Raw genomic sequence first — 27,327 nt, forward strand, 5'->3', positions numbered from 1 at the left:
AGATATGTCACTAGATTTGGACAGATGTGGTAATGACATATTACGGTGCAGCCTCTAAAGGTAGTAGACGGAACGGAACGGATGTCTTAACTAATCGAATAAATGATTACATGGATGATCAATCAAATCAACAAGCTGTATAATATTGCAAAATTGCAGACATAATGTAATGTAAAAAAACAACACATTTTGTGGTCTCTTGAAATGAAGTATTAAAAAGAGTCAATGACACGAAATACAAAAAAAGAATTAAGTGTCTTTAATGATATAGGCTACATTTGTACATTTCTACAGCAGACTTTCAGCAAACTAACTGCCAATTAGAAAAAAGACAGAGAAAGTTAAACCTGTAACAACTGAAACATTGGATAAGATGTCAAAGGCTGTGAAATTAAATACTCAATGTAAATATTCAGTTCAGTATTTTGTCCCATTAAATAAGAATAAAAAACATTTAATAGTTTGAACAATCAATGTGAAATATAAATTACATTAAAGCACCATTTCAAGGATGAGGATATTAAAATAAATAATTGGCCTTTCCTTATCAAGTCAGAACATGATGGTAATGAAAGGCTGTGCAGTCACACAGAACACTCCTGCCAACCGATGTCACAAGGTTTCAACATACAGTCCGTCGTGACTTCCACAATCTACAGCGAATAACTCTGCTTACAATATAAACATCTATGAATGTGTAGCTCCATCAGCGACAACAAAACAACAGGAACTATTGCAGGTGATGCATAACTTATACTTCTGTTCTTTATGTATAATAACAATTAACTCCTTTGAAAAAAATACCAAATAAAAAGGACAAAAGTGGGTTACTCTGTAAGAAGATTGTCAAATTTCTTGAGTAATATCTAAATGTTTCCAACTGGGGGAACTCCCATTAAAAAGACATTGTACAATACCTCAATTCATTGAGCACAACTGGCCTGAAAAAAAACATGCTGTAGTTTCTCCCACTCACTCATCCACATAAGTACTCAAAAGGAGCAGCTGTTAAAAGCTGCAGTTCACGTCTTCACTCAGTAGAGTTGTCCTAGAATATATATCGTTTCAGGACCGGAAATCATTTCACTGTACACCGTTCATGCACGAGCCTTTCATTTCATTGATGCACTAATGACGAGTGATCTCACTAAAAATCTGGCAGAGCAACAGTCACAGTACGACAACACACTTTACTTTGATCCCTCAAGACTTTCCTGCACGCACACACACACACACACACACACACACACACACACACACACACACACACACACACACACACACACACACACACACACACACACACACACACACACACACACACACACACACACACACACACACACACACACACACACACACACACACACACACACACACACACAGAGTAAGAAAAGATCTTACTGTGAGTATAAAAAACGGGGGTGAACTGTTTTCAACAGGTGCTTCAAAAAGTCACAAGAACATATTAAAGAACGAGGCACAAAGCTGCCTTTTCAAATCCAACCAAACCAAGTACCAGCATTGGATGATGGTGCTCCCGTCTCTGCTGCCATACGTGGTATAGAAAAAGTCATACAGCTATGTTACAGTACAGTAAGAGGGCTTACAGGGCCAGTGAGTTCAAACACCTAGTCACAGATATATTTAATGCTTTGTTTTCTTTATGCACTTTGTATGCATAATTTGGTATTCTCAGCAAATTGTAGTGGATATTTAATTTCTGTCAAAAAAAAAAATCTTACAGTAGATAAACCACACCAATACGCCCGCTTTACATAAAACTCTGTACAAGCCATTCATACATTAACAGTCCATCAAAATAATGATTTAGAAATCAGTCAGCGGGCTTTAATAACTGGTAGACTATGAATTACAGTGTTTACGAAACATATTGTAGCTGATAGTGTATAATCCCTCCATCCAAATGTTTTCTGGGATGCAGTGACACCAGGCGGTGTGAATTAATCCGAGTACTGGAGATCTAAGTCTACTGTGCCATCCGTCACCACCAACCTCACTCTCTTGGGTTTTGTGGCACCCATGGAGTGAGACGATGGAACGGGTCCATAGTGTGATGTGCCTTGGTGTTCCCCGGGCTGGCACTGCTGCTGCATGTCCTTCCTGCACTGTTCGTCTTGACCTCTGAGCCCTGAAAATCCACCCAAGGAAAAAGACGCTGGGTTAGACGACTGGGGTCCACAGGGCTCGAGGACCAGTCGCCCCTGGGTGCCTGAAGGTTCCATCAGACAATGATAGGTGTAGTTTGTCGAGCCTAATCCCGGGTAACCCTCAACCCCATCCCTTAGACCCAGGGTCAATGAATGGTCTCCGCTGAAGTTCAGTACGTAAGGAGGACCTTGACAGCCATAAGGGAAAGATGCTGAGGAGGCTGAGGACTGAGTCTTGTTTGCTGGTGCTGGCGTACCAGAAGGTGTACTGTGGGCCACTTGGGGGTTGTTGTGCTGAGGCATGGGCGAAAGAGACGAGCCGAAGCTAAAATCGAAAGGGTCTTGCTGAGTGTAACATGGCTGGTGCTTGTCTGAAGTCGACGGAGTGGATTTCCTGTCGTGTGGTGATGAATAACCATCAGACACTTTGCTAGGGAAGAAGAAAGGTCTTGGCAGCGCTGAAAGGTTTTTGTATGTCATGTTGGATTCACCACAGTCAGATGACATCCTACTTTTAATAAAAGACTGAGGGAAAGCGGGGATGGGTTTGTTGAAATGAGGGTTGGACCTGCTGAGGTTGCTGGAGGAACCAAGATGGCTGACATCTTTTCCAAACCCTTGAACAGAAACATTGTCTTTGTGGTGACAGTCTGTACTGGCACCTAGTTTCTGACTCTGCGGGTTCCTCTCAATAGCACCTGATTTTGCACCGAGTGTTCTGGATGCGATGATCGGGCTGCCGGCAGCCATGGCATCTTTACAAGGTGCACTGTACAAGTTCTGAGTTGGGGTCCCCCCCTGATACTTAAGCACCCTGTGAATAACTGTAGAGGTTTTCTCATGGAATTTGAATGGATTGTCAGGAGGATTGGGATTTTTCACAGTGAAGAGTTGAGGAGGGAGGAATTTGTTTGACATTTGGGGTGGCGGGACGGATTTAGTCGTGCAACTCTGGGTCATTCCTCTGACAGTGTTTGGCTGAGTACTTGAAAAACACTGGGGTTTACTAGGAATGGTACGATGGAAGGGGCCCTGGGTTCTAAGGTTCGACTGGACTTTTGATTGACTGGTGCTCGCCCTGGCGTTGATGGAGGGATGGGTGAAAGTAACAGGAGTGTGAGATGTAACAGAGGACGGTGTTGCACCGAACACCCGAGGCTTGCCGACTACAGGATAGGACTGAGTTCTGAGGTCTTCTCTGGAAAGCCTCATTCCTGGATTTTTACTTAGAATTCGATCCTTAGCAGTGAAGTCAGAGTTGCCAAGAGCTGAAAAACTGAAAGGGTTGGATTGGATTCTGTCTTTGGAGGTATACTTCGCTTCACATTCCACAGGAACAGAGTCACTTTTGGAAGAAATTAGACCTGGAAAGAACTGCAGATCCTCACTGGTAAAGTTATTTCCTGGACTGGGAGGGCCAAGGTACGGCGTCTCAGTTGTCCATGTATCAGACGGGCTGTGAGAGAGGGGACTGCTGAAAGGATCCGTTGGTGCATCAAGTGAACACAGATCTGATGGGGAAGACGGAAGGATGTTCTGTGGCTGATAATACCCCTCAAAGTTGAGACACTGGAAGTCCAGAATATCATCACAGCAGTTCGTGAAGTTGGGCTCGCCGGAAAGCATGTTATCTGCAGTTGTGAATGGAGGAGACTGGGACGGGGGCTGAATGACAGAATTAGAAACACTGGAACATGCTGCTGGCTTTTCCAAAGTCTGAGATGAACACAAGCCCTCGGAGAGCCTGGAGAGACTGTTGTCAATCTGTTGGAGAGTGTGACTCAGACAGGTGGTGGGTGTTTCAACAGGGCCACACTTCCGTGGTCGCTCCATTTTGTGCCTCTGTTTCCTTCCCCCACTGTACATCTCTGGCCTTTCAGCGATTGCATCTGCGACCGAGGATATCACTTCGGTTTTATTGTCATTGAGGGGGGAAGACAGAGACAGTGGTGAGAGAGACAAGGAAAATGGGGGCGTTTCTGTTTTCAGAAGGGCCGTGTTGCTGTTCAGTCTCTGCGACGGGAACTCTTCTTTGAGCTTGCTAATGTCAAGACATCCTTTCTTTTGTTTCCCTAAATTGTGACCCTTCACCTCTTTCTTAACATTGGGCTCTACTTTAAGTCCAGTTTGTATAAGCCCCTCTTTGCTGTCCACCTCCCAAATATCCTCTGTCTTTCTGCGTAGTTTAATTACTGGTAACGGAAGACCATTTGAATCCAATTCGGGCTCCATTTTCTGCTGTGACCCAGTTTCGAACAAGCAGCAATTCTTTACAAAACGATCTTCAATTTTAGTTTCTTTCCCTACAACTGACATATCACTGTCAGTTTTACAACTCTCAATTTTTCCTGGCAGCAGCTTGACTCCATCTAGAAGTTCCTTATCGAGCTTCTCTTTCATTTCTACTTGGTCATTGGCTGTTTCACACGCATTTTTAAGGTCTTTTTCTAATTTAACATCAAAGGATGCATTTGTGGTTTTCCTTTCACTCAGCCTCTGGCCTCTCTTTTTCAAATGATGCAATCTGCTCTTTGACTTCTTACTAGCATGCACGTGTGCCTGAGCGGCCTCCATCTCCATGTTTAGAATGGATACGGAATCCATAATAGCTTTAAAAGGGTCGCACGTCACCAGCTCGTCTCCCTTTTCTGTTTTTAATGCCATATTTTCCAATCCTGCTCCTTGCATCTCCCATACTCTCCCTCTCCTCCTCTTGAACCGAATCTTGAAATCGATGCCAGGCTTTGTCTCCCCCAAACTACTTCGCTGGCTTAACGTTTCCGCCTCATCTTTCTTCTGAGATCTATTCAGAGCTGGATGTTTTTCATGCTGCTTTTGGATTTGAGCAGGACCCGCAGCTTGTTTGTCCTCTGCAAGCTTATCACTCTCTGGTGCCTGATCTCTATCGATGTCATCCTCATCTTGCCTCTCTATTTTACACTTTTGAACTTTCCTCAATAAATGGCTTCGCTGAACTACATTAGCTCGGGACCGTAGCACTCGCTTTAAGGAGTTTTGTTTTGTGATCTTCTGGGGGTTTAACCTCTGGACCTCTGTTGTCCTTTTCCTGCGTTTAATATGTCTTTTCCCTTTGAAACTCTCCCCTGAACACGTGGTAGGTCCCTGACTCAGCTCTGCGGATGAATTTAGGTCAGCGGCTTCTTTGGAAGCTTGGTCCGAAGCAGAAGTGAAACCTTGTTCAGAGTCTATTTCCACAGAACTTCGAAATGTACGTTTCTTCAGAGGTATGTTGGACTGTATGTGTGCCTGTGGATTGGTATCATTAGTCATAGCTTTCGTTGAAATGAGGGACCTATGAGGTAGTGGGGTTAGGCGGCTGGCCGGTGGCTCGTCATGCCTCTGTGGTGACTGAATCTGCAAACTGTACTCACTCGACTCAGTCTTCACTGTAGCTGGCACTTCTTTGCTCAAGTGTCGCTTGGTGCCTTGCTTAGCTTTTGTTTTCGCTGCTCGAGGCCTCATCTTTCGCCGGCTCATAATCCTCCTCCGCACTGAACAATGGTACCTTCCTCCATTTAGTTCAGTTGGTTCCTCTTCCTCCTCAGCACTTTCCACTTTTTTAGAGGCCGAGGTAGAAAACACTCTTCCTACAATATCTGCTTGTAATCCTTTATCTATTAAGGATTTATCTTTTCTTAAAATATCAGACAGCAAAACTTTAGCCTGCTTTATGACAAAATCTTCTTCATGCCTACTTACTGGCCGTTTACTCACACTCCTAGCCATTTGTTCTAATTTAACAACTCCCTCCTCAATGTTATTTTGAACACACTGTGGGTTATTTTGTCCTCTAGTTTTTTCACTGGGCGCTATTTTACATTCCGACTCTTTAACTTCCTCCATGGCCGTGTTACTTTTACATTCCACAATTGCAGATGCAGCATTTTTCCTTTCCTTCTGCTCTTCAACTTCGCTTTTTACAATGTCCTGCTGCTCCTTCTGCATTTCACCTTTTTCTTCTGACACTGTTTGTATTTCGATAACCTTATCGTCCCGCCCTTTCTCTCTGTGGGATAAATCACCTACAGAGTCACTTGCTTGTAGCTGCCCTACATGTACTTTATCGATGGCCTTGAAAAACATTTCCCTCACCCCTCTGTTACCTTCAGCTGTGCAGACATCTGAAGTTCCTTCCTGCCTCTGCTGAGATCTGGACACTCTTTTTTCTGACTTCACTATCAGAGGTGCTGGTCCGGTACACCGGCTCTGCCTGGCCCTTCCTCTTAACTGCACTCTTCCTTCCTGGTCTTCAGAGATCTTTTCTGCTGCTACACTCGACACTGATAACCTCGTTAGGCTGACTGTAAGGTATTGCTTCAGTGACACCAGTGGATTGTCTCTGGCTTTCTTCGTTCCATCGGTGACTTCTAACATGGATGAAGCTCTGGTGATCCTGGGCTCCGTTGGCACAGGTGCTGGGTTTCGAGCCTCGTCAATGATGCAGGATTCAATGCTGCTGGACTTGTTGCTTTGACTCTCTGCGATTGCTTTTTCCATCTTGTCTTGTTTTATTGCACTGCAGTGACAAACAGCTGTAGTGTTGGCTGTGTTACTGGACCCTGTTTGATGCGTGAGCATGGTTTGAACCATGCTTCTTGTTCTTGAAGAGTGCCTCATAGGAACTACCCGCCTATCCACCACTTTAACAGATTTCCCATTGAGGCCTGCGCTGCTGGCTGCAGGTCCACTTTTCTGGTGGACAGACATGGATGAATTTAGGGAGAAAGGCTTCAAGTTTACCTCACTGCCGTTATTTTCTTCACCAGTCGAATTCAGTTCACTCAGCCCGTTGTCTTTTGGATTCTCTTCTTCCAGTTGTTGAAGCAAAGCCCTTTCTTTGCCTTTTGGATCCTTACACTTGAGTAAGAAATCCACCGAGTGGCGCCGTACTCTGATTCGGAGGTCCCTCAGAGTGAATTGGGACAAAAGTGTCTGATACAGTTGGACTGTGGAGGATTTCAATGGGTTCTTTCCTGATCGCCTGTGCTGCTCTCGTCTCCACTTCTTTGTTTGACAAAATTTTCTGTTCTTTAAGGCATTTCTCCTCATCTGCTGGGTGAAGGAATTCCTTGAGGGGATGGCTATGAATGAAAGACAACAAAGAAGAAGCAGGTGAACTTAAAAAACCTCTTTTGCTAATGTGTATGTTTGTTCAACATATGCAGTGCGTTACAATCCTGCCTATTCAAGCGATGAAAACACTGACATTTCTAATGAATTAAGTTATCAAAAAAACTCTAACACACCAATAGCATCTGTTTACAAATAAATACCTAGCCATGGATATGACGTTTATGACAGAACCCCTGCAAAGATATGACAGTGGAGGAACATTGTGATTTAAGTGACCAATTCATTAAACTGCTATCATTAGTTTTCTATCTAGTAAGACATTTACTGCACAGCGGATGGAAAGATAGCCCGTGGTACTGACAAAGCATGAGATGCTTGGAAAGGTGTGGGAGTGTTCAGGGTGAACAAAGACGACACTGACTGAATTATACTGAGCCCGTTTTAACATATTCTCTCTTTACCAGGAAGCAACCAATCATGTCTATTGGCCCAAAACACAGTGAACAGTACAGCTCTACTATATTTTATGTAGCAGGGAAATAAGAGCATACGGACACTTAATGAGAGTTGAATAAAAAAAGAAAAGGGAACAGAAACGTTCCATTATTGATCCATATCTAAAGTGGCATTACAACTCCTTGCAAACTTACAGTATGTGCAGTTCGAGGAGCAATCTAATCAAAACTATATCACCTACATACAAATATCTTGAATAAAAAATGGAGATAAAAAAATAAACAGAATCTATTAGAGTTTTAAACTATTTGTGTGCGGTCTAAATTGTTACTGTTTATGATAAGTAAGGGTTAGGGTGTTTGGGAAGTAGTAAGCATACGACTGCATCAATGAAACTGGGATTATACTGCACGAGTTGTGTGAGAGTTTGTAAATAGATGTTTTGATATAGTTTTGCTTTTGTTAAACACTGCCCCCTTTTACTTCAATTCATCACTTTTCTTAGTTGTTTTTCATCCTCGGTTCTTGGGCATGCGAGAGAAGCAAAGTTTTAAGAATTCAAGGTAATACAGGGTGAGTATTTAATATGCAAATGGTATTTTTTTTGGATGAAGTATTGACACCTACTAAGTAGTTCCAGTTACACGGTCTGTTCACAGTTCTAAATGAATGCGCTGGCTACATTAAATGAAAAACAAGTCATTTTAAATATCTTATTTACAACAATGAGTGTAGTCCTTTTGGTGCCTCGTCATCTCAACACCACAGGGTGGCGACTGTTACAGACAAGCTTCACGAACATTGCCCCTTTGAACTTACTGATACATACAGTATAATTTACTGGAGCAGTAATCAACGTTTCCATTGCATAAGAATCTCATTGTCTCAGGGATTAGCAAACCATCATGGGTAACAGGGAGACGGAGTGAATGAAAAACTTCAGATTTTGGTTGCTTTGGCAGGTTACTATGATATGAATGGGATATTGCCCTTCTAGGTGTCCATTATTAGGAATTAATGTACTACATAGAGGCCCAACGGTCCAACGCACATGTTGGCCATTGATTCCTAATAATAGACACCTTGTCGGGCATCATCCCTCACTTAACATCTGACTGACTGCATTAGCCTGATCTTGTTTGAGGTGTAACACAGCACAGATGTCCGGCGGACTTAAATGATTTTTTTAGCAGCAGATAATGAAAGTTTTAAATCAGTTAAATGGTCACTTTGATGACTTTCAACCTGAATTCTATCATGTCTGACACATAAAGAACCCTGTGTTTTTAAATAATACTATGATCATAGTTATAGTATGTGAAGACTTTGAGTTACAACATTAAGAAAGCTGCCATATAATTTGTTTGCACACCATCGCCATAGAAATCTGTCAGGTGACATTTGTGAAAAAAAAAAAAAAAATAAAAAAAAAAAAGCTATTTGTTCAAACAATTCGTAAATCACAGTAAATATTCTGCAAACAGGTTTCATTAAGCAGTACTGTTGAGACATACGATGTGTGCAAATCTGACTTTTACACAGATATATTCAACTGATATTTTCTTGTCCTCATCTTGATGTATGGTAGAAAAACTGGAATTCCAGCCAGCGTTGTTCAAATGTTGAGCTGAGTGGACCGTAACGAATGAGCAGTGTCCTTACGGCTTTTAATTTGATGGTGCATTCAACAAGCAGACTGTCGAGCCTTTAGTATTACAAACTGTTATTCTTGACTTTACTACTGTATACTTGCATTGTACAGTTAATATTCCTGTTAGTTGGTTTTGAGCCACTTCTGTTTGAATTAGCTGACGTTGGTATTTATTTTGTTACTTTAATTTTAACAGTACATAAAATTGTTGATTTGTAAGAAATTTGTAATTACTTCTTTGACTGATTTGAGAAAGCTTATTTTAGAGAAAATCCTCCAGTGGTTACCTTTAAAGATACCTGAGTGTATTCCTTGTATTATCGGCCTCTTCTCTCTGTGGTGACGAAGATATCTCTCTCTCAGGCGGTACTTCTGCCCCACAGGGTCCTTTGTTTCTTCACATTCAGGCTGCTTCCCCTTGTGTTTGAAGTGACCCTCTCCGTTCCTAAACAACAGTTAAAATTACAAAATGAAATTTCGGTTAAAACAGTCGCAAAGTTTTTTACATATATGATAAACAAAGTCTTCAGTTTTGAGCACAACCAAGCTACAGTAAAGACAATGCCAGAACAAATGATGGACACACCTCTCACAGGTGCAGCATTCACACATTTCATTGCCTTCCCCAAAAAAGCTGGCACCATAGTAACATGTGATCTCCTCCCCAGGTGAGATTGGTCGAATCGCTTCAACACACGCAATATTCTTCTCCCCGGGGACGAACTGGGCGGGTGAAAAGGGGGAGAAAAAACAAACAGTCAAAGACAAAGACAAAGACTGGGTGGCCCATGGGATACATTAACACAGAGCCGTTAACAAACAGAAAGAGTGCCGTTCTGTGCCTAAAACACTATTTTCAATATGCATAGTGTCACAATGATAGTTGTTACTAGATTTTGACAGTTATACAACAATCATATGCATTTGTCAAATCTCTTTAGTGCAGGTGATAAATAGATATAGGTGATTACCTTGCAGTTTGGTTTGCAGTCTTCATCCCAGAAGAATCGACAACGAGAGAAAAACACAGAAATAAAAGATTTAAAGTTATTAAAATGTATCCCAGCGATGAATAAAGGACTCGGTATTTTGTTGATCAGCTGGCTTGCACTGAAGTAGTTAGCAAAAGGCTCAAAGGCTAAGCTGATTAACTCTCAGACATTATTAAAAGATCTTGCTGGAAAATTGGTGAACTGCACAAGTCTTGAATACATTGAGACGTGTTAGACTTGTCAACTAAAAATACTAAAAAGAAATTCACAAATGTGGGATTTTTGACACAAAGATGGAAGATAACTTAACAAGATGGAGTATTTCATGTTTAATCTGCAGTGTGTAGTGGGAATACATTCAATCTAGTGCTAATCCTGCTCCTAAGCACTTGTTCTAGGAACCACAAATTCATCTTGCCCGGCTTACATGACATGAGGTCATTTGGACTATATAAATTGCAATATTTGGATATACAACTGAAAGTCATTTACAAGAAGAATCTGCATTGTGTGAGTTTCTGAAAGAGTCGTGATAAAAACTATCAGCCTTTCAGTACAGTATGTCTGAAATCAAACATTGTTAGAAAACACTTGATAAAAGGTGAATTGTTTTGTCGTGTGACTACACGTAATAAAAGACCCGTCAATCAGTTTGAGGTTGATTGCAGCTTTCAATCTTGTGGTTCAAATGTTGCTATTTGTTTTTTGTTGCCATTTGGATCACAGACTGTGACTTAAAAAAAATCCAGCCAGGTGAAAGTGTTGCTGATGAAACTCACAGGTAAGCACTCCAAACAACTAGACACATTTTGAATTGGTAAATCTGTGTGTGTGTGCTGGGAAAGAATGAGTCGTGAATGATAACAAACTCACCGTGGTTAATGAAAGCTGCAGGCCCGAGCCAAAGCTGAGTGCAGCGTTTGCGTGTAGAATACATCACACTGAAGTCATTGACTCCTGCCCTTAGCACAGCGCCGTCAGCGGGGCTCAGCTCTGCTATGCAGCCCAGCAGGACCTCCACCCGCTCTCCTGCAAACCTACGGAGCAACAATTCAAGCGTCACATAGCTTCAATTCAGAAGTAGCGCACAGTCCAGGAAATGTAGCAGCTGTTGTTCAGCGACATGCAGCCGTGACAAATACAACGCAGGAGTGATTACCATTGTCTCGTGGAGGTAATCTTTGCTCCGTTGGTCTCTGAGGAGTATCTGTCACAGGACTCGATCTTGACACCGCTATCCAACAGGAAGGCACTGAGGTAGCGATACACCTGCAGACGTTACAGATGGTTTAGATCGTGTTCTGACTCAAGTGAAAAATTCAGGAATCAATGATTGTATTAGATTCATAGAAAGCTAATACAGATACGAAAAGAGGGAGACGTCCAAGCACAAATGTCATACCGTGTTTTTATGCATTTTTCTCATTTAATCTGTGATTATTTAATATCTACACTGCTTTCTAAGCCTAAACATCAGCTTACATGTTGTCTCAGCAGCTCCTGTCGATGGCTTCCCAAAGCACTAAAGTAGTCACCAGCCGGTTCACCCACTGTCAGTGCCTCAAACGTAGCATTGAAGTCATGCATACGCTGAAAGCGCAACAGGGTCTCTTTGAGGTTACCCCAACGCCGGATCTCTGGTGGGGGACTAAAGAGGACAGAAAAGCAGAAAATGGCAAATAAGAAGAGCAGAAACAGTCACAGGACAAAGTCTAATCACAGTCAGTGTTAGTCTAAGGCGTGTTTGTGTAAGGTGCCATTTTTTATCTCAAATTTAAGATATAGCTTTCAAGATACTGCATCACTATGTAACATTTGTTGTGCTCAGATTTGTCGGTTAACATATTTTTGGTATGATCTAAGAAGACACAAGATTAAATAAATAATAAAAAAATCAAAGTTCTCTATGATTTGCATTTTTGTGAATGTTGCTAATTTAACATTTATATTACTTGATGTACTGGGAGAACACAAAAAAACACCAATATCAGTTCCAAGTTAAACGTGACTACATTACGGGCTAAATGATAATCAGAAATATGATGTAGAGATAACGATTAATTCTTGTTTGTACATCTTTCTCACTACAATAGCCTAATTCTATTGGAGGATTCTCATTCCTCACTAAATTTAAAAAGGTAGGGCTTGAAATCTTCTTCAAATACATTTATAATATTTGTTGAAATTCTCTTTAAATCCTGACAGCAATGAATTAATCAAATGCACGGACACAGGACTTTAATAAGCTACCTGTCTGTGCGTATTCAGCGCGTATTCTGCTTATTGCTTCAAATACACACAGCTTTTTTTTTTTTAAATGACCAATAATATATTATCATCATCAAATTGTAGATTTTTTTCCTCCAGTCACATCACACTGTGCATTGGAAGCAGAAAGCATCAATGATCAAAACAAACTCGTACAATTGGTCAGAGAGCGTACATGTAAATACGGAGGGCTTGCATGAGCATCTTGTTTATTTACCCTGATGTTAAAGTTTCAAAAGCTATTACAGTATGTATACTTAATAGCTGAAACACTAAATATTTTTGGCACATTTGGACTTTTGGTCTAACAAAATAACCGACGACGTCACGTTTGGCTCTGTGAAGTTGTGACGGCTATTGTATCGGCAGATTAATCGATTAGGAAAAGTCCTAGTGTACTCGAACTGTTGTGTCGAGCTAACTAATCGTATCCAATACACCTACATTAAATGTAAATGGAGTGGACAGTGAGCAGGAACTGTGTTGAGCTGCAGATCTGACATTTCAACAGACACAGGGCAGTAAACCACTGCTAGTTGATTCCACACACTATCACATCCAAATAAAGAACATTTTAACGTATGCGTCTGTATATAGACCCCTTAAGGATGGGTCTGGTTGTCATGACATGCTCATACATGGCCCACTAAACTATAAATAGAATAAGAAAAGTTGTAACAATACTGTCCCGATGTAAACACCCAGCAGAAATCAATAATAACCAATTGTTTAAATACTGAAGAGATCGCCTGTTAACTCTAATGTTGTTTGAAGCGACATGTCTTGAGTGACAGATTACCTGATGTTCATTTTGTGGGTGCTGAAGCCCAGCAGAGGGTCCAGCACCAAGCCGGTGGCCAGGTCATCGGTCTCACACAGCTCCTTCACACTCATTCTAGTGCATCCGTCCATTGCCTCCCACCATCAGCATGCTACAATCACAGGTCAAAGTAACGCTATGACAACAACAACAACAACAACAAACCTCAATCATCTTTGAGTTGTGCATCTTAGCAGATCCAGTCTGCAACCGACACAACATTAGCGTTAGTTACTTGCTCACTTAAAGTAGGCTTTCAAATCCCATCATGCAATAGGGTTTAATTAGTATTCGATATGCTGTTTACAATAACCAGTTAATGATAGCGCTGAGTTAAAGTTAGGAATGTGACCGAGCACACATTAGCTTCCATAGCACATTAGCTTAGCACGTCGGCTTGTTGGGAAGATATGCAGGGTTATCAGCTGAGGGAAGAAGCTAACAGTATGGGAGCACTAGCAGCTAACGTAACATGACCTGCATCAGATAGTTACCGAACTGTGAAGCAATGTGCATTCACAGTGATGCACGCTGGCAATTTGGTTTTCAAAAACATACCTGGGAGTCTTTTGTAGTCAACGAAATTGTCGTCAGGTAGACAATTTATCGCAAGATGCCCGCTTGCTCTGGTACGGAAAGTTAGCCTAGCAACACAACCACCTAGCTTTCCGCTGTCTTGCAGGCTAAGTCCGTGCTGCCGCGTACGAAAATGGAGTCCCCTCGTCACTTCTGGAATTTGTTGGTTTGTTGACAACTGCGAATCCCGAGCTGAATTACAAAAGACGGAAACGCACCTCACACGACGACAAACTAGCTTTAAAATGGATATGTTATGTAGCTAGCTAACTAGCTTTGCACAACGCTCTTCTGGTAGCAAAAGTTGATGGGCAATGTCCGGTGCAACCGAACTAGGATAGACCACGCCCACGTACTAAGCTATTGGCTGAGGTCAAGGTTAATTTTACAAATCAAGTGTGTTAGGCTCCGTGATTGGTCAGGTTATTTATGGGCGGGGCCATGTATTCACGTTTACTATGTTGGGACAGAGCAGAGGTGAGTATTTACTCCAGTGATACGTATCTTTCTCAAACCCAGCTGACTCCCCAGTCGGACACATTTGTTTCTTACTAACGTTACACCCCCCAAAAAATGATATTTCCTGCCTTATTTCAAAGAGATGTCTCTATTCCAAATGTCATGGCGTATTGGAAAAAAGTGATGTTTGCTTTCCTCAAAAGAGATGCACATTTTTTTTAATACATTTTATATCGATGTTGGATTTTGTTTCATTAATAAAACAAAAAAACGTATTTTATTATTTTCCTGAAGGATGTTGAGCAATATTGTGAAACTACTTTATAATACGACAAACAAAAATGCTATTGAGACACATCTGCATGTTGTAAAATATGTTTTGCCTAGTGTGATATACCACAGTCTCTTTTGTTATTGTTCTATATGTATACTACCCCATGTGCACTGAATCTGTATTGTTTTCTTTTGTTTAATTCACAAAGAATATTATAAGACTATTTATAATAAACCAGTTGAGGAATGTGCATGCATAGCTGAAATCACCAAGTTAAAGGTCCAACACTTTTGTTTTTTGGTCATAAAAAATTAAAGTTGTCATTTTATGCATGGCTCAACTTCCTCAGAGTTTAAACTGCAAACCTGTGATTGCAGGATCATGCAAGACATAAGCATTAGTGAGATATTGAGTTGTTAAATGGTCTGTCAAACAAATTGAATGTGAAAAAAATGTCTGATCTGAGTTATGGGTTTTGTTTACATTTGGATCAATGACTGTGACTTTAAGGTTCAAAGTTAACTTTAGTTATCTCCCACACAGTTTCTAATGTGCATATCTTTGATGCCTGATGCACACCTTCCAGTTTAAAAACAGACACTAAACGTGTTTCCTTAAAGAATTTTAAGAATTAGCTCTATGTAGCTATGTCTTTACGTAAGAGACATTGTTTTGCATTAGCACCTGCCGTGAAGCCTGTCAACCAGTTCAGGATCTGTTTGCTTAGTCACATGCTACATTTTTCCAAATCCATTTTAAGATGTACAAACTAATACATTAATGCTTGTAAATTTAACAATTAAACTATTAAAATAGCTCTACTTTTAAGGGCAATTTTACCCAGAGCTGCCAAGTAAGGAGAAGAAGAAAAATCAGTGTTCAAATGTGTTGGAAATTAAGAAAACCATCCAGAGTTGTTCTACTGCATATTTCAAAAGGCGTTAAGGCATTTAAGCTTCCACAGACAACAATATCCAAGGACTTGAAGTGAAAGAGAAACTTCACTGTGTCGTCACAAAGGCTCAGCCATGGAGTTAGTATGGAGTGATGTATTTTTATCTGTTCATACACTTATATAGTCTATTCTCACCAGCCACACTGTATGTTCAGCTTTTTTTTCTCTTGTGAGAACACTGCACACACTAGATTTGAAGTTGCTGTCTGGTGAAGACAAGTCTGGTTCATAAATCAACAGGAAGATTAACGAGCTGACATGTGGCGACTTTGCTGTAGAGAACGTCGGGTTGCACTTATAGGTTGCACCGTCATAAATCTGCCACAGACCATCACAGAGAAGATGGCAATGTAGCAGGTACAGCAAGTTTCCCTCCAGCTGGTGTTCCATCAGAAACTACTGCTGCTTGATGTTGTCTGTATTTGGTGCTACAAGACTTCTGTAGCTTTTTATCAGTATGCATACTTACTCATAAATATCTCTTGCTTTCTATTTCATGCTTACAGTATATTGTATACTAAGTATTTTATTACATGCTTACAACTAACATCTTTTTCATCCTATTTACATCTGAAATTTTCTATTTTGTCATATTAACACATATTCCCACATATTGAGATATTGCTTTTGAAGGCCTGTATGCAATGTAATACATTTCAAGAACAATTTGGGGTTAGCTATTTTTCAGTTTAAAGCATAAGACTGTGATTCGATTTAGAGTATTTTACATGTTTTAATGCAATTGTTTTGGCTCATTGCCTCTGAAACTTTCTCACTGTACTCACAGCATGCTTCACACTTTTTAGCCCAGCGAGGAGTCACAGAAAATCATAGAAGTGATCAAGTAGGAAAAAGATAAAGACTGCAGAGACAGAGACGGAAGCAAGCCATGATGTCAAACCACAAACAGCATAGGAAGGAAGAGGCAGGCCACATGTGTGGAGAAAGACTGTGTCGTCCGTTTAGTTTTTTCATAAAGCAGTTCACACTAAATATGGTCAACTGACTCTGACTGTCTCTTTTTGATTTGGTTAAGTGTGTGTGTGCTGCCTGAGCCAGGTGGCATCTAATAAATAAATAAGTAAATGCACACATAGGGATAAAGAGGCCACCCATCCTGCTGACTCATGCAGAACGCTTTGACAGACAGTAGAGGCAGCCTCCGCAAAGAAAATGAGGGAGAAAAAGAAAATGACTACACTCCCAATGTATGAGTCTGTCTAACAGCTACTAAATGTTAGGATGTAATATGTCTCACATTGCAGTCAGAAACATTTGAAAAGAAAACCAGACACAAATATACAAATTCTATGTTTTATTTCTATCTTATAACAGAGACAAATTGTGATTGATTTGAAAACAAAAGAAATACAAATAAAAAATACTGTTGTTTCTTTTCCTTAACTGTAATAATCTAATCGTTTCATATCTACCCAGCAACAGTGCATGGTGCAAAACATCCCTGATTGATTAAAAAATCCTAATAAGCTTGCAGTATCTAGCGTTACATTTGTCAGTAAAAACAATGTGAACAAAACAGTAATTAAAGACCAGATTCTTAGAGGTAATAACAGTATATATTAAATGTTATAAGCAGAGATTTATACAGCTGTGAAAATGACAATGAAATTGGCCTTTATTGGACCTTTTATTCAGAAGACAGAGATCTACAAGTTCCATAATGTTTCAACACTATACATTATCTCTGACAGGAGCCACTTCCTTGTTTTGCATTGTTGAAAACCCCAATCTCATAGCACTCAAGCTCTAACTTTCTATATCCTCTTAAAAAAAACACGTACATTTTCAGATCTCTTTAGACACAATATCAACTTTATCCACAAAAGGTGGACCTGCATCATTTACAAATCAAATCAAAATGATCTTCGAAGCAGCAGATCCCTCTGACCATTGCCATGGTTGGGCTCAACTCATTCCAATGTAGCGACCGTGGACAGAAACTGCAAGTCATCTGACTTGTGAATATCCTGTTATTATGATGGTTATTGGTGTATTTATATACTATATGAATATAAATATGTCCTCATACTATTTATTTTAATTTAAATTTCACTTCCTGAGTTGATCTTACCTTTTTTTTTTTCACCTGCCCTCTTCTACAGTACACAATATCCGATGCAGTTAGTTGCACTGTACGCAAATTGTTAGAAAGCCACACAGGAATCTGAATAAAGCTTGCTTACATTGATTTGATTTTTAAAAAACATTTATTTTCTGAGGTACTGAGTTGAAAACCTCTTGTTAGGAGGGGGAAAGGTGGGGCAGGATGACAGCCAAATTCCAGCTCCCCCCCCCCCCCCTCTCTGCTTAAGTATGTGCGTATGCACTGCACTCAACCTGACCTGCCTTTGCAATCTGGAGAGCTGCGGTGGCTTGTGCTCATACTTGCACAGAGGGCTTTAGAATGAGGACAGACAGCAGCAAATAAAACAAGACACGCCAATTATGTAACGAGGGTAAAGTGTGATTGGGTTATTAGAAATGGGCAGTGAGATATCCTGCAACACTGTAGAAGGAAATATTTTTTCACCAGTTGAAACGGCCTGTACTGAACTATGGACTGCTTTCACTGGGGACACCCTGTATGCCAACTTAATGTACAGTGGAAGGAATGCAAAACGGCCCATTTGTGACATCATGTGGAAACAGAGATGGTTCATTTTATATAAACAAGCACAAAGTGTCTTTTGAATCTGAATTATCAGGGTGGCTGTTGTTTGGGGGTTCACAGTTGTCACAGGATCCACTGATCATTATTTAGAAAATAGTTTGATTCTCTCGTCTACGGCTCTTTATGCTTATTTCAAAAAAAATAAAAATAAAAAAAGCAACTCAGAATGATGACTGCTGTCATAAGCAATGCAAGCACTTCCACATTCTTGGCAATATAATTTACACAGCACAATTTAAAAAGCGTACAAAATGATGTACCAATTGCTATAAAGTGGTAGCTGTTCACCTGGGAATTACTTGATTTTGCAAACAAAACTTTATGCTAAATTCACTGGGAATATATACGATTACCTCATGTCTACAATAAAATAATGATTTTGTGCGAAGATTCCCAATTGGGTATAATTCGGTCTATTACTTACATTCTTACAAACACCGCTCTCTAGTGCTCATGTTCCTAGTTGTAGCTTGCATGCAACCCGCATCTGGTGTGGGTTTAGATTTAAATAAGCCCACTCTTTGTTTTTAAGACTGACTCAACTGGTCTAGAGCCCTTCAAACTGGAAAGGTCAGAGCAATTATTCATCATCTCATCTGACAACAGAAAACCTTCGAGCCATTTTCTCCTCAGTAGGCGTCTGGTCTTGACTATGCTTGTTAAAGTTTAATACAAATGAAATGCCAGATAAATAGTGGTATCTACATGTGGAACATAAATGGCACATGGTGATTTCATATAGTGTGTGAGGATTATTGAGCAACAGAGCCATTCACTTCCCGTTCCTCATAGTCGTTCTGCTTAAGGTAAACTTCATACTCATCCAACAATCATTAGAAAAAAAAGACATTTTGCATCGAAGACCTTCCAAACCAAATATCTATTTTTTTTTAATAAAAAACAGGCAACATCTGGTTGAGAGCAGCGTTGGCTGTCCTCTCCTACAGTCACCGAACATCATCTTTGGCTAAATCACACTGAAGCAACATGTGAAATGCCCCTTTGTTTGAATGAAGTATAAACTGGGCCAAAATTACATCTTCCAGCTTCTATGTTGAGAGTCTCATTCACAAGACTCCTCCAGCTGCTGTCATTCAAGCTACCACTCTAACAGACACGCACAGCCACCATTCATGGCAGACCGTTGACAAACGTGACAAAGCAATGGCAAACACAAAGTGATCAGCATGATGGCATGATTCAAATAAATGATTATTTTTATTCATCTTCAACTTGCAGTGAACTAAAAACAAAAACAAGAAAGAAATCAAACCATGTCGGTTTCATGTATCTACAAAAGAAAAGAAAGAAGCAAAACTATTTCACATCCATGACTGCGTTCTCAAATCATTGGTTTACAAAAGGGAAAAGAAAAAAATGCATTGAAGGATTCAGCTGCACATGTATGCACTTGTGTGCCCAGTGTGTGTGTGTGTGTGTGTGTGCGCGCGTGTGTGGTATGTGCCGTTACCGTTTGACCGTGCAACTTGATCCCGATCCCAACCCCCCCCTCCATCACAGACATACACAGACCTCTGAAACAGGATGTACAAAAGCTTGTGTTTAGCATTAAACAGTGCAGAGCCTCAACATAAACAGCTAAGGCTCCTCTTCCTCTCTCCCGCTCCTCCCCTGCACCCAGGATTGAAATTACATCACAGATGGGCAAGAACCCATCTCTACAAAATGACAGTAAAACAGAATAGAGGGTACAGGAGGAAGAAAAAAAACAAAACAAAAAAAAACATACATACAGAATACAGCAATTCCCTCTGAATCATTCCCACTTTTTTACACTCACACAAAAAAAAGTGCACGCAAACAGCCAAACAAACAGTTAAAAATAGTTTTAGAGCGAGAAAAACCATGATTGAACCCTGGACACTTGCTTGCTTTGTTGCCACTTGTTGACCAGGGAGAAACAAGTTTGGGAGGTATAGGAAAAAAAAGAAAAAAAAGAAAGTGTGATGCGGACAGAGAGGAGGGTTGGGGGGGGGGGGGGGGGGGGTTGTGGGAGGGGAATCCAGCGGCTGTTATTTCTTGGCCTTGGCGGCCTTTGCCGAATTTCGTGGCGGGGTGACCGGTCTCCCAGATCCCATCCCTCCCCCTCCGCCATAAGGATACAATTTCTTATCGGCTGGCTTCAGAATCTGAGAGAGAATCAGAGAAAATTGTCATTGAAGACAACAAATAAGCTAAGAACATTAAAAAAAGAAAATAAATATGCCATTCACTAGATTCTGTTACTGGTAAACAAAAATCACAGGCTGTTTTACACACCTGGAAGGAGCACATGAGTGTCTCATCCACACTCATCATGGCACCGGCGTTGTCGAACTCTCCACAGTAGTTGGGAGCAGAGAATAAGGTGACGAGTTGCCTCTTAGCGAAGAACTCATAACCGTCTTCTACCACCTGAGGACAGAAATGAGACCATCAACACCACACACAGCTGGTCGCTTGTTTGTACCGCTTTAGTCCAGTTGGTTTTAAATAGTCTACATAAATAACCTACATAAAATAACACCACACAACCAAAACAATAAATAAATGGACTCTCAGGCTCAATTAACAAAAATGTGCAAAGTCTTATAATTGTCGGAAACTCTTTGAACAAACATGCCCGTAAACATCGAGGTCAGCATATATGTCCATATATCGTAGAGTAACGGAAGACTTATCCAGGAGAGTAGCTCATGTTGACAAATATTGATTGAATATTCCTGGGCTATGGAAATAATATTTAGGTGGTGTTGCCCTTTAAATAGCTTAAATATGGTGAACTGAAATCTAATTTCCACTCTTCCTTTTAGTTTACATAAGAGAACATACGATGGACCCACAGCTTCAGTTTGCAAGGGCACGAGGCCTCCTGGCTAAACATTACCTGATGTGCCCTGCATATTAGGTCCATGTCGTGTTTGTGCAAAAATTTGGCCACCACATCTGCCCCGAATGTGAAGGAGACGCCGCGGTCGTTTTCACCCCAGCCAAGCACATCCTTGTCTGGATCAGCCCACAGCAGGTCACACAACAGACCTTGGTCAGGCACGTCTGTGGGTCGCATGACTCTGCGGATCTGCTCCATAGACTGAAGATCAGGAGAGAGGCCTGGAGAGAGAACATACACCCATCTTAGTCTGGTTCTTATCATCTAAAGGGGTATCGCCTAATCCTCGTAACAACAGAGCCCTACCTCCATGACAGCAGAAGATTTTCTCATCTACTATGGCAGCCACGGGTAAACAGTTGAAGCAGTCTGTGAAGGTCTTCCACAGCTTTATGTTATACCTTCGCTTACCTGCCAACAAAAGAGGAGCGTTGAGAACTTAGTAGAACAGTTAAAGAACAAATTTGACACGTTTCCTGTTTACAAAAACACTACTTACACTCGTCATAAAAGCCGTAGATTCGATTAATGGAGGCGCATTCATGGTTTCCACGCAGCAGGAAAAAATTCTCTGGATATTTGATTTTGTAGGCTAGAAGCAGGCAGATGGTCTCCAGTGACTGCTTCCCTCGGTCTACGTAGTCACCCAGGAACAGGTAGTTGCTTTCTGGGGGGAAGCCTCCATATTCAAACAGCCGAAGCAGATCGTAGTACTGACCATGGACATCACCTGCAGAGGGCAGCAGAGGAGCACAATCTAAACACCACATTGGTACTGCTACAGGGTGGAGGCTGCTTATCAACTGCTACAACTGGCAATCACAAATGAGCAAACTGTAGTGAATCATGAACAAAAGCTCAGGTTATCGTCTGCAGCCTAACCTCTTTATGGCTTTATGGTATTTCACACTTGGGTCTTGGTGGGTTTTTGAAACTCATTGACCACTACATTAAAACTCACCACAGATTTTGAGGGGAGCCTCAAGTTCAAGCAGGATTGGCTGGCTCAGGAAGATTTCACGGGACTTTAGGCAAAGGCCACGGATCTCCCCCTCGGTCAGCTGGACATTCTTCCCTGGTCGAGAGCCCTTGACTGAAAAAAGGGAGATAAAGGGACAGACATTATAAGAGAGAACCAATAAGTCCACAAAGACACACCTATGATCAGAGCTATAAGAAAGTCTCAACGATGACGGACATGAGGAGCAGCAGAGAAACGTAGGCCTCAGCTTTTAAACCAGACTGGGAAGTAAACACCTCCCACCAGCAAAACGCTGGCTAAGTGTTAGTCTAGTCATGTAATCACAATATTATACACTGTACAACAAGTCTCGAAATTATAAGTTATTTAAACAAAATACACTTTTATCAAACCACAACAAGATGAGTGTGTTAAGTATTCACAGAGATACAGTGTCTGAGAAAAGCTGATCAGTGGAAACTACCCTGACGTCCTCGGCCTCTTTTTGCTTAGCGGAGAGTTCAAACCCGAGATAGAAGACATGAAACCCACTTCCCCCTTCTAGCCAACGTAGCTGCTGCAAAGACATTGCAAACCCGTAACTGGGACTCACTTAATATGGACTGTTTAGAAACAAAGAATAGCAGTTTCAAATAAAAAGGCCACAAAAAAACAGGTTGAAACATAAAATGAAATCAAATATAAACTGCAGATTCCATTGTTTCCTGCCAGCCGGCTTCTTACACTGATGCTATCTGAAAAAGTCAGCAGGTTTGTCAAGTCCATCATTGTAACGTTTCTTCACACTTACCACACACTCTGAATGGAGCCGAACACACATCATGATAAACACTTGAACGTAGTGTTCATTTTCCTGACAAATCATTAAAATCACACACGTCGTTATGGCTCAAGTGTTAGAAAAGGTAGGAGTGTGATGCCAATGACTTCAAAAGGAAAAAATAAAATTAAAAGAGTTGTAGTCTCACATGCATTCACAAATTATTTAATATCAAAGTATTACTACTGCTCACAATACAGATCAAAATACTTTCACATTGACATGCCAACCATAGAGCGCATATACGTAAGGCCATAACACTACATCTCAGCGTCTGTGTGTCGACTGCAGACTTTGGAATCTGGTTTGTTTGTATCACTGACAAAGTAAATCATACTCCCATTCCTACATCTGCACATTTCTACTAATCACGAGTCTCATTCCCACCCAACAAATTATATCACAGCCTACAGAACGGGTTAATGTACATATAGTGACAACAGACTGTTTCAGTGACTATTGTTTTTTACGCTGGGTGTGTCAACAGAGCTCACTCTAATACGTTTGTGGGGATTGAGTAAACCGTTGCTAGGTGTTCACCAGTTAACAGACATGCTCTCACCTTTACATGCCAAACAATCAAAGTGACACAGATACTACCAGCAGAACTATAGCTCTATTCAAACTAGATGTATTTCACAACTCTAGGTATGTAATTGTACTTCCTGCTACTGGCAAAAATACAAGCAAATTCAGAGGCAAAGCTACAGATGTATGAAATAATAGCCAACTTAGATTACAATTGATATACAATTAATGACACCACCTCATCTAAAGAGGGGAGGATATCATTACATTTGGGAATTAAAATCTCACAACTTGAAGCAGGTTAACTCAATAAACGTTGATAAATCTTGTCACCTATTGGATCACAGAAAAAATAAAGTGATAATTGCCAAACTATTTGCTTGTATACATATGGAGACAGAGGTAAAGATCAATTTTTTTTTGTCCAAGTGACGAACCATAATCACAGATGCCATCATTCACATTATTTGTTACAAGCAGGGGACCTGACCCTCAATCAAAGACCATCCCTCAGAAAACAGATGCAGGTGTAATAGCACTTGCAAAGCACTCGGAGGGTGAGAGTAGAAATCAACAAATGGATGCAAAATGTTGGCGCTATCCTGAAGTAGAAACTAAAAGCAAGGCCCTAAAGAGTGAAAAGTAGATATAAATACTGCAGTGCTGCTTGTCACTTTAAACCTGGATTACAGAAGGCTAAGCCTCGATAGAGCTTACTCCAAAGTTAGCCACATAGCCAGTGGGCAACTGTGAGCTTATCATGAGGGGTACAGACAATAGGCTTTCCACTACGCTGATCAGGGGGCAGAAAACAAAGAGCTGGACCAGCACAACAGAAAAGCCAACGGAGGTGCCGTCAGAGCTGGAATCAACAGTTGGTTTGGTCCAGCACTCCTGACTCAGTGCTGCTGGGTGTTCTGGCTGAGCTCATGTGATGTCATGCTGTTAGCAACACACACTCCCAGAGTTCACTTAGCTCTAGATCTACGCAAGTAATCCAATTGAAACTGCTCATTATCCAAACACATTTAATTGGTTTGGTCTCAAAACACAGTCAGCAAGCACGAGGGTTACCTTGTTGTCTCCATAGGAGACTGAGCTGTTGTGGGATGCAAGTTATCAATCTCTTGATGCAGCACCTGCAGCGAGGCAAGTGTTCTTCACTAGTCTTGAAGAGAGTAGACCAACACAACAATAATATTAACTGGAAAGTGGTTATTCTCAGCAACATAACTACAGATGGCGACAAAAAAAAAAAAAAAAAAAAAAAAAAAAAAGGTCAAGTGAGTTACATAAGAGGATATAAATACTGCCACTATCGGGCTTGTTTGTCTTCCCCTGTGTTTGGCAGACAACCTTATCGTGGCCCAAGTATAACCATCTATGTACAAAACACAGCACCGCAGGCAGGGTCCACAGTCAAAGTCAAACTCCCTATGAATGCACATGCATATTTGTGAATAAACCTAAATCACCTCCACCACCTCATTTTCGGCTGATCATGAAGGGCCTATATTTAACACGGTAAATAAACACTACGGTCACATTCATTACGAGTGTTAGGCCTGGGAAAGGTTTCTGCACCCAGCAGATCTTCTGATACGCTGTCTAATGGCGCGATTCTTATCACATTTTATTTTGGCCGCAAGATACCAACATACTTGATGTTGCTCCCGTCAAAAAGTCACACAAAAGAAGTCTGTATACCAACAGCTCCATAGGGGAAACACGTGTGTGTACATGTGAAGCAGGCAGAATTTCAGCACCCAGTGCACTTTCAGCACAAGAACAACTACAGAGGTCACAATCCTGTTTGTTGTGATCTTTAGATGAACTATACAGTCGGGTCTGAAGATGTATGCTTCCGTTTAAAGCCTTCAGGGCTGCTATTACACAATCATCATGTGGATGCAAAGATAAAACAGTCCTGTTTTCCCTCACACACAACCACACAAGCAATCTAAACAAAGCTTTTCACAAACTTTTCACAACTTGAATCACTCATAAGCACAGTACAGTTATTAAAATTACTCTTAGTACTATCCTAACACAGGCGCTAACGCAAATGTTTTTTTCAAGGTGAGCACTCAAGATGAAAGAAAATGATGCAAGCAGTCTGTACATTGCTTTAAAAACAGCAGTGGAAGAGAAGGCAGCAGTTTCACTCAGTAAGCATGGACCAATCAAAGCGTTGTTTGTACACCTCATTAACTAGTCCCTAATGAAAGGTTGTGGCTAGAAACTGTTATCAGATCCTTAACTGCAAAACAGAAAGCACAACATCAGTGAGAGCACTCATGTGACTGAGAAGCTCTGGTGGAAAAGGGGACACATAGAGGATAGAAAAACTATGATTACAAGAGTGTTCTTACAGTAAGCCTGTGTCAAGGAATGTTTACATCTACAAGTGAAAGTAATCCTTTGCTGCCATATTGCAAATAGACACTTTCCTCCAACAAATAACAGTAGTTATTCAGACAGGACTTTTCTTTTATTCTGGGCTGAAATACAAGGGAGAAATCATCATGCATTATTTAAAGCTAAGCTAGCAGTGTATGAGAAAGTGTAATTTTGCGTAAAATGTGAGCGATGTTCTACTTCACTACTACTCTGTAACGCCATCCATTCCCCCTTGATTTGCAATCAGGTAACATGTATGCATTTCTAATAAAAACAGAAACAGGTGTCTGTGATAAAAAAATGACCAATCAAATAGCATGAGTTGAACTATCAGTTAAGAGCAGGCTTGATGTGGCTACAGCCTTTCATCCAAATCCAACCACAGAGTCTGAGAGCACAGCAATCCTAAGTAGGCTACCACAATATACCGTATCAACCTTTAACCCGGCCGACTTACCTGGAACATAAAACACACATTCCTCTACCATCAATCATCTAAACTAAACACATTGCAACACAGTGAGTTTGGTCTTCCTCACCTTCCAACAGACGCTGAATTATAGAGTCGATGTTTAATTTGTCTGGCTCCGCCATTTTCTTTATTTTCTGACGTTCTCGGGCAGTCAAGACCTTGGTTTTCCGTGTTGCACCTTAGATTTCAAGAACAGAAAGAACGACACACATACTGACAAATCCTCGTAAAATACGTCTCAAGTCACATCGGTTATCTAACAAGGGCCTCGCGCTAGCTAATCGGGCAATGTTAGCAGACTAAAACAATGAATGAGTTTAAGCGACCTAGAGCTAACCAAGCTAGCTAGGTAGCCACTAGCCAAGTAACGAAAGCGAACACTACACATATAAACCGAACGGCTAGTTAGCTTACGTTAGCCAAGGAAAACTTGCAAACAGATGAAATGTCCCCGAACCTTGTCTTCAGTTTGACGATAGTCTTTCTGGGGTGAATAATGTGTAGATGTTTATTCTCCGAGCTCAATCTTGGCCCCTTTCCTTCGATTTGTCCGGGTTCCTTCGCTCGTCCCCCAGGAACTTTAAAAGAGGGCCGTGGCTACCGAAGAGTCTACGGTTACGTAGGAGGCTGTGTCAAAACGAGCTCTTCACACGTTCCTCTCAGAGCCGTATAAAGAGAGAGTCGCGTCTACGGAAGTTCAAAATGCGTCATCGTCACGTCATTCGCGTTACTTCAGAAAGTTCCAGGAAGTACTTTGGCGGGCATTTTAAAAGCGTACACACAGAGCGACAGAACTGAGATTTTTGCTCATTAGCAATCAATATATT

The 27,327-nt window shown here is 41.0% G+C and overlaps 2 protein-coding genes across 4 annotated transcripts; both read right to left on the minus strand.

The window, feature by feature from the left end:
* Positions 1-244: 244 nt before the first annotated feature.
* kmt5c (lysine methyltransferase 5C) lies at positions 245-14,355 on the minus strand. 2 transcript variants are annotated; one of them, XM_076086317.1, is made up of 9 exons: positions 14,011-14,355; positions 13,432-13,564; positions 11,847-12,012; positions 11,524-11,633; positions 11,238-11,401; positions 10,344-10,363; positions 9,959-10,095; positions 9,672-9,817; positions 245-7,273 (listed from the first exon to the last, which is right to left on the minus strand). In XM_076086317.1, exons 2-9 carry the CDS (start codon positions 13,542-13,544, stop codon positions 1,965-1,967), a joined length of 6,165 nt encoding a protein of 2,054 aa, XP_075942432.1. In that variant the 5' UTR covers positions 13,545-13,564; positions 14,011-14,355; the 3' UTR covers positions 245-1,964. The 2 variants fall into 2 exon arrangements, with proteins under 2 accessions (XP_075942432.1, XP_075942430.1); XM_076086315.1 differs by having other exon boundaries at positions 9,660-9,817.
* A 5,252-nt stretch (positions 14,356-19,607) lies between these two features.
* On the minus strand, positions 19,608-27,151 carry ppp1caa (protein phosphatase 1, catalytic subunit, alpha isozyme a). Of its 2 annotated transcripts, none has more exons than XM_076086318.1 (8): positions 26,958-27,151; positions 26,568-26,678; positions 22,260-22,391; positions 21,798-22,028; positions 21,605-21,709; positions 21,296-21,519; positions 20,689-20,823; positions 19,608-20,558 (listed from the first exon to the last, which is right to left on the minus strand). In XM_076086318.1, the coding sequence occupies exons 2-8, from the start codon at positions 26,620-26,622 to the stop codon at positions 20,442-20,444; spliced, it is 999 nt and encodes a 332-aa protein (XP_075942433.1). In that variant the 5' UTR covers positions 26,623-26,678; positions 26,958-27,151; the 3' UTR covers positions 19,608-20,441. The 2 variants fall into 2 exon arrangements, with proteins under 2 accessions (XP_075942433.1, XP_075942434.1); XM_076086319.1 differs by having other exon boundaries at positions 26,915-27,151.
* Between the last annotated feature and the right edge of the window lie 176 nt (positions 27,152-27,327).

The sequence above is a fragment of the Anarhichas minor genome, unplaced genomic scaffold, assembly GCF_050575085.1.
Source record: "Anarhichas minor isolate MPS153535 unplaced genomic scaffold, ASM5057508v1 ptg000007l, whole genome shotgun sequence".
NCBI lineage: Eukaryota > Metazoa > Chordata > Actinopteri > Perciformes > Anarhichadidae > Anarhichas > Anarhichas minor.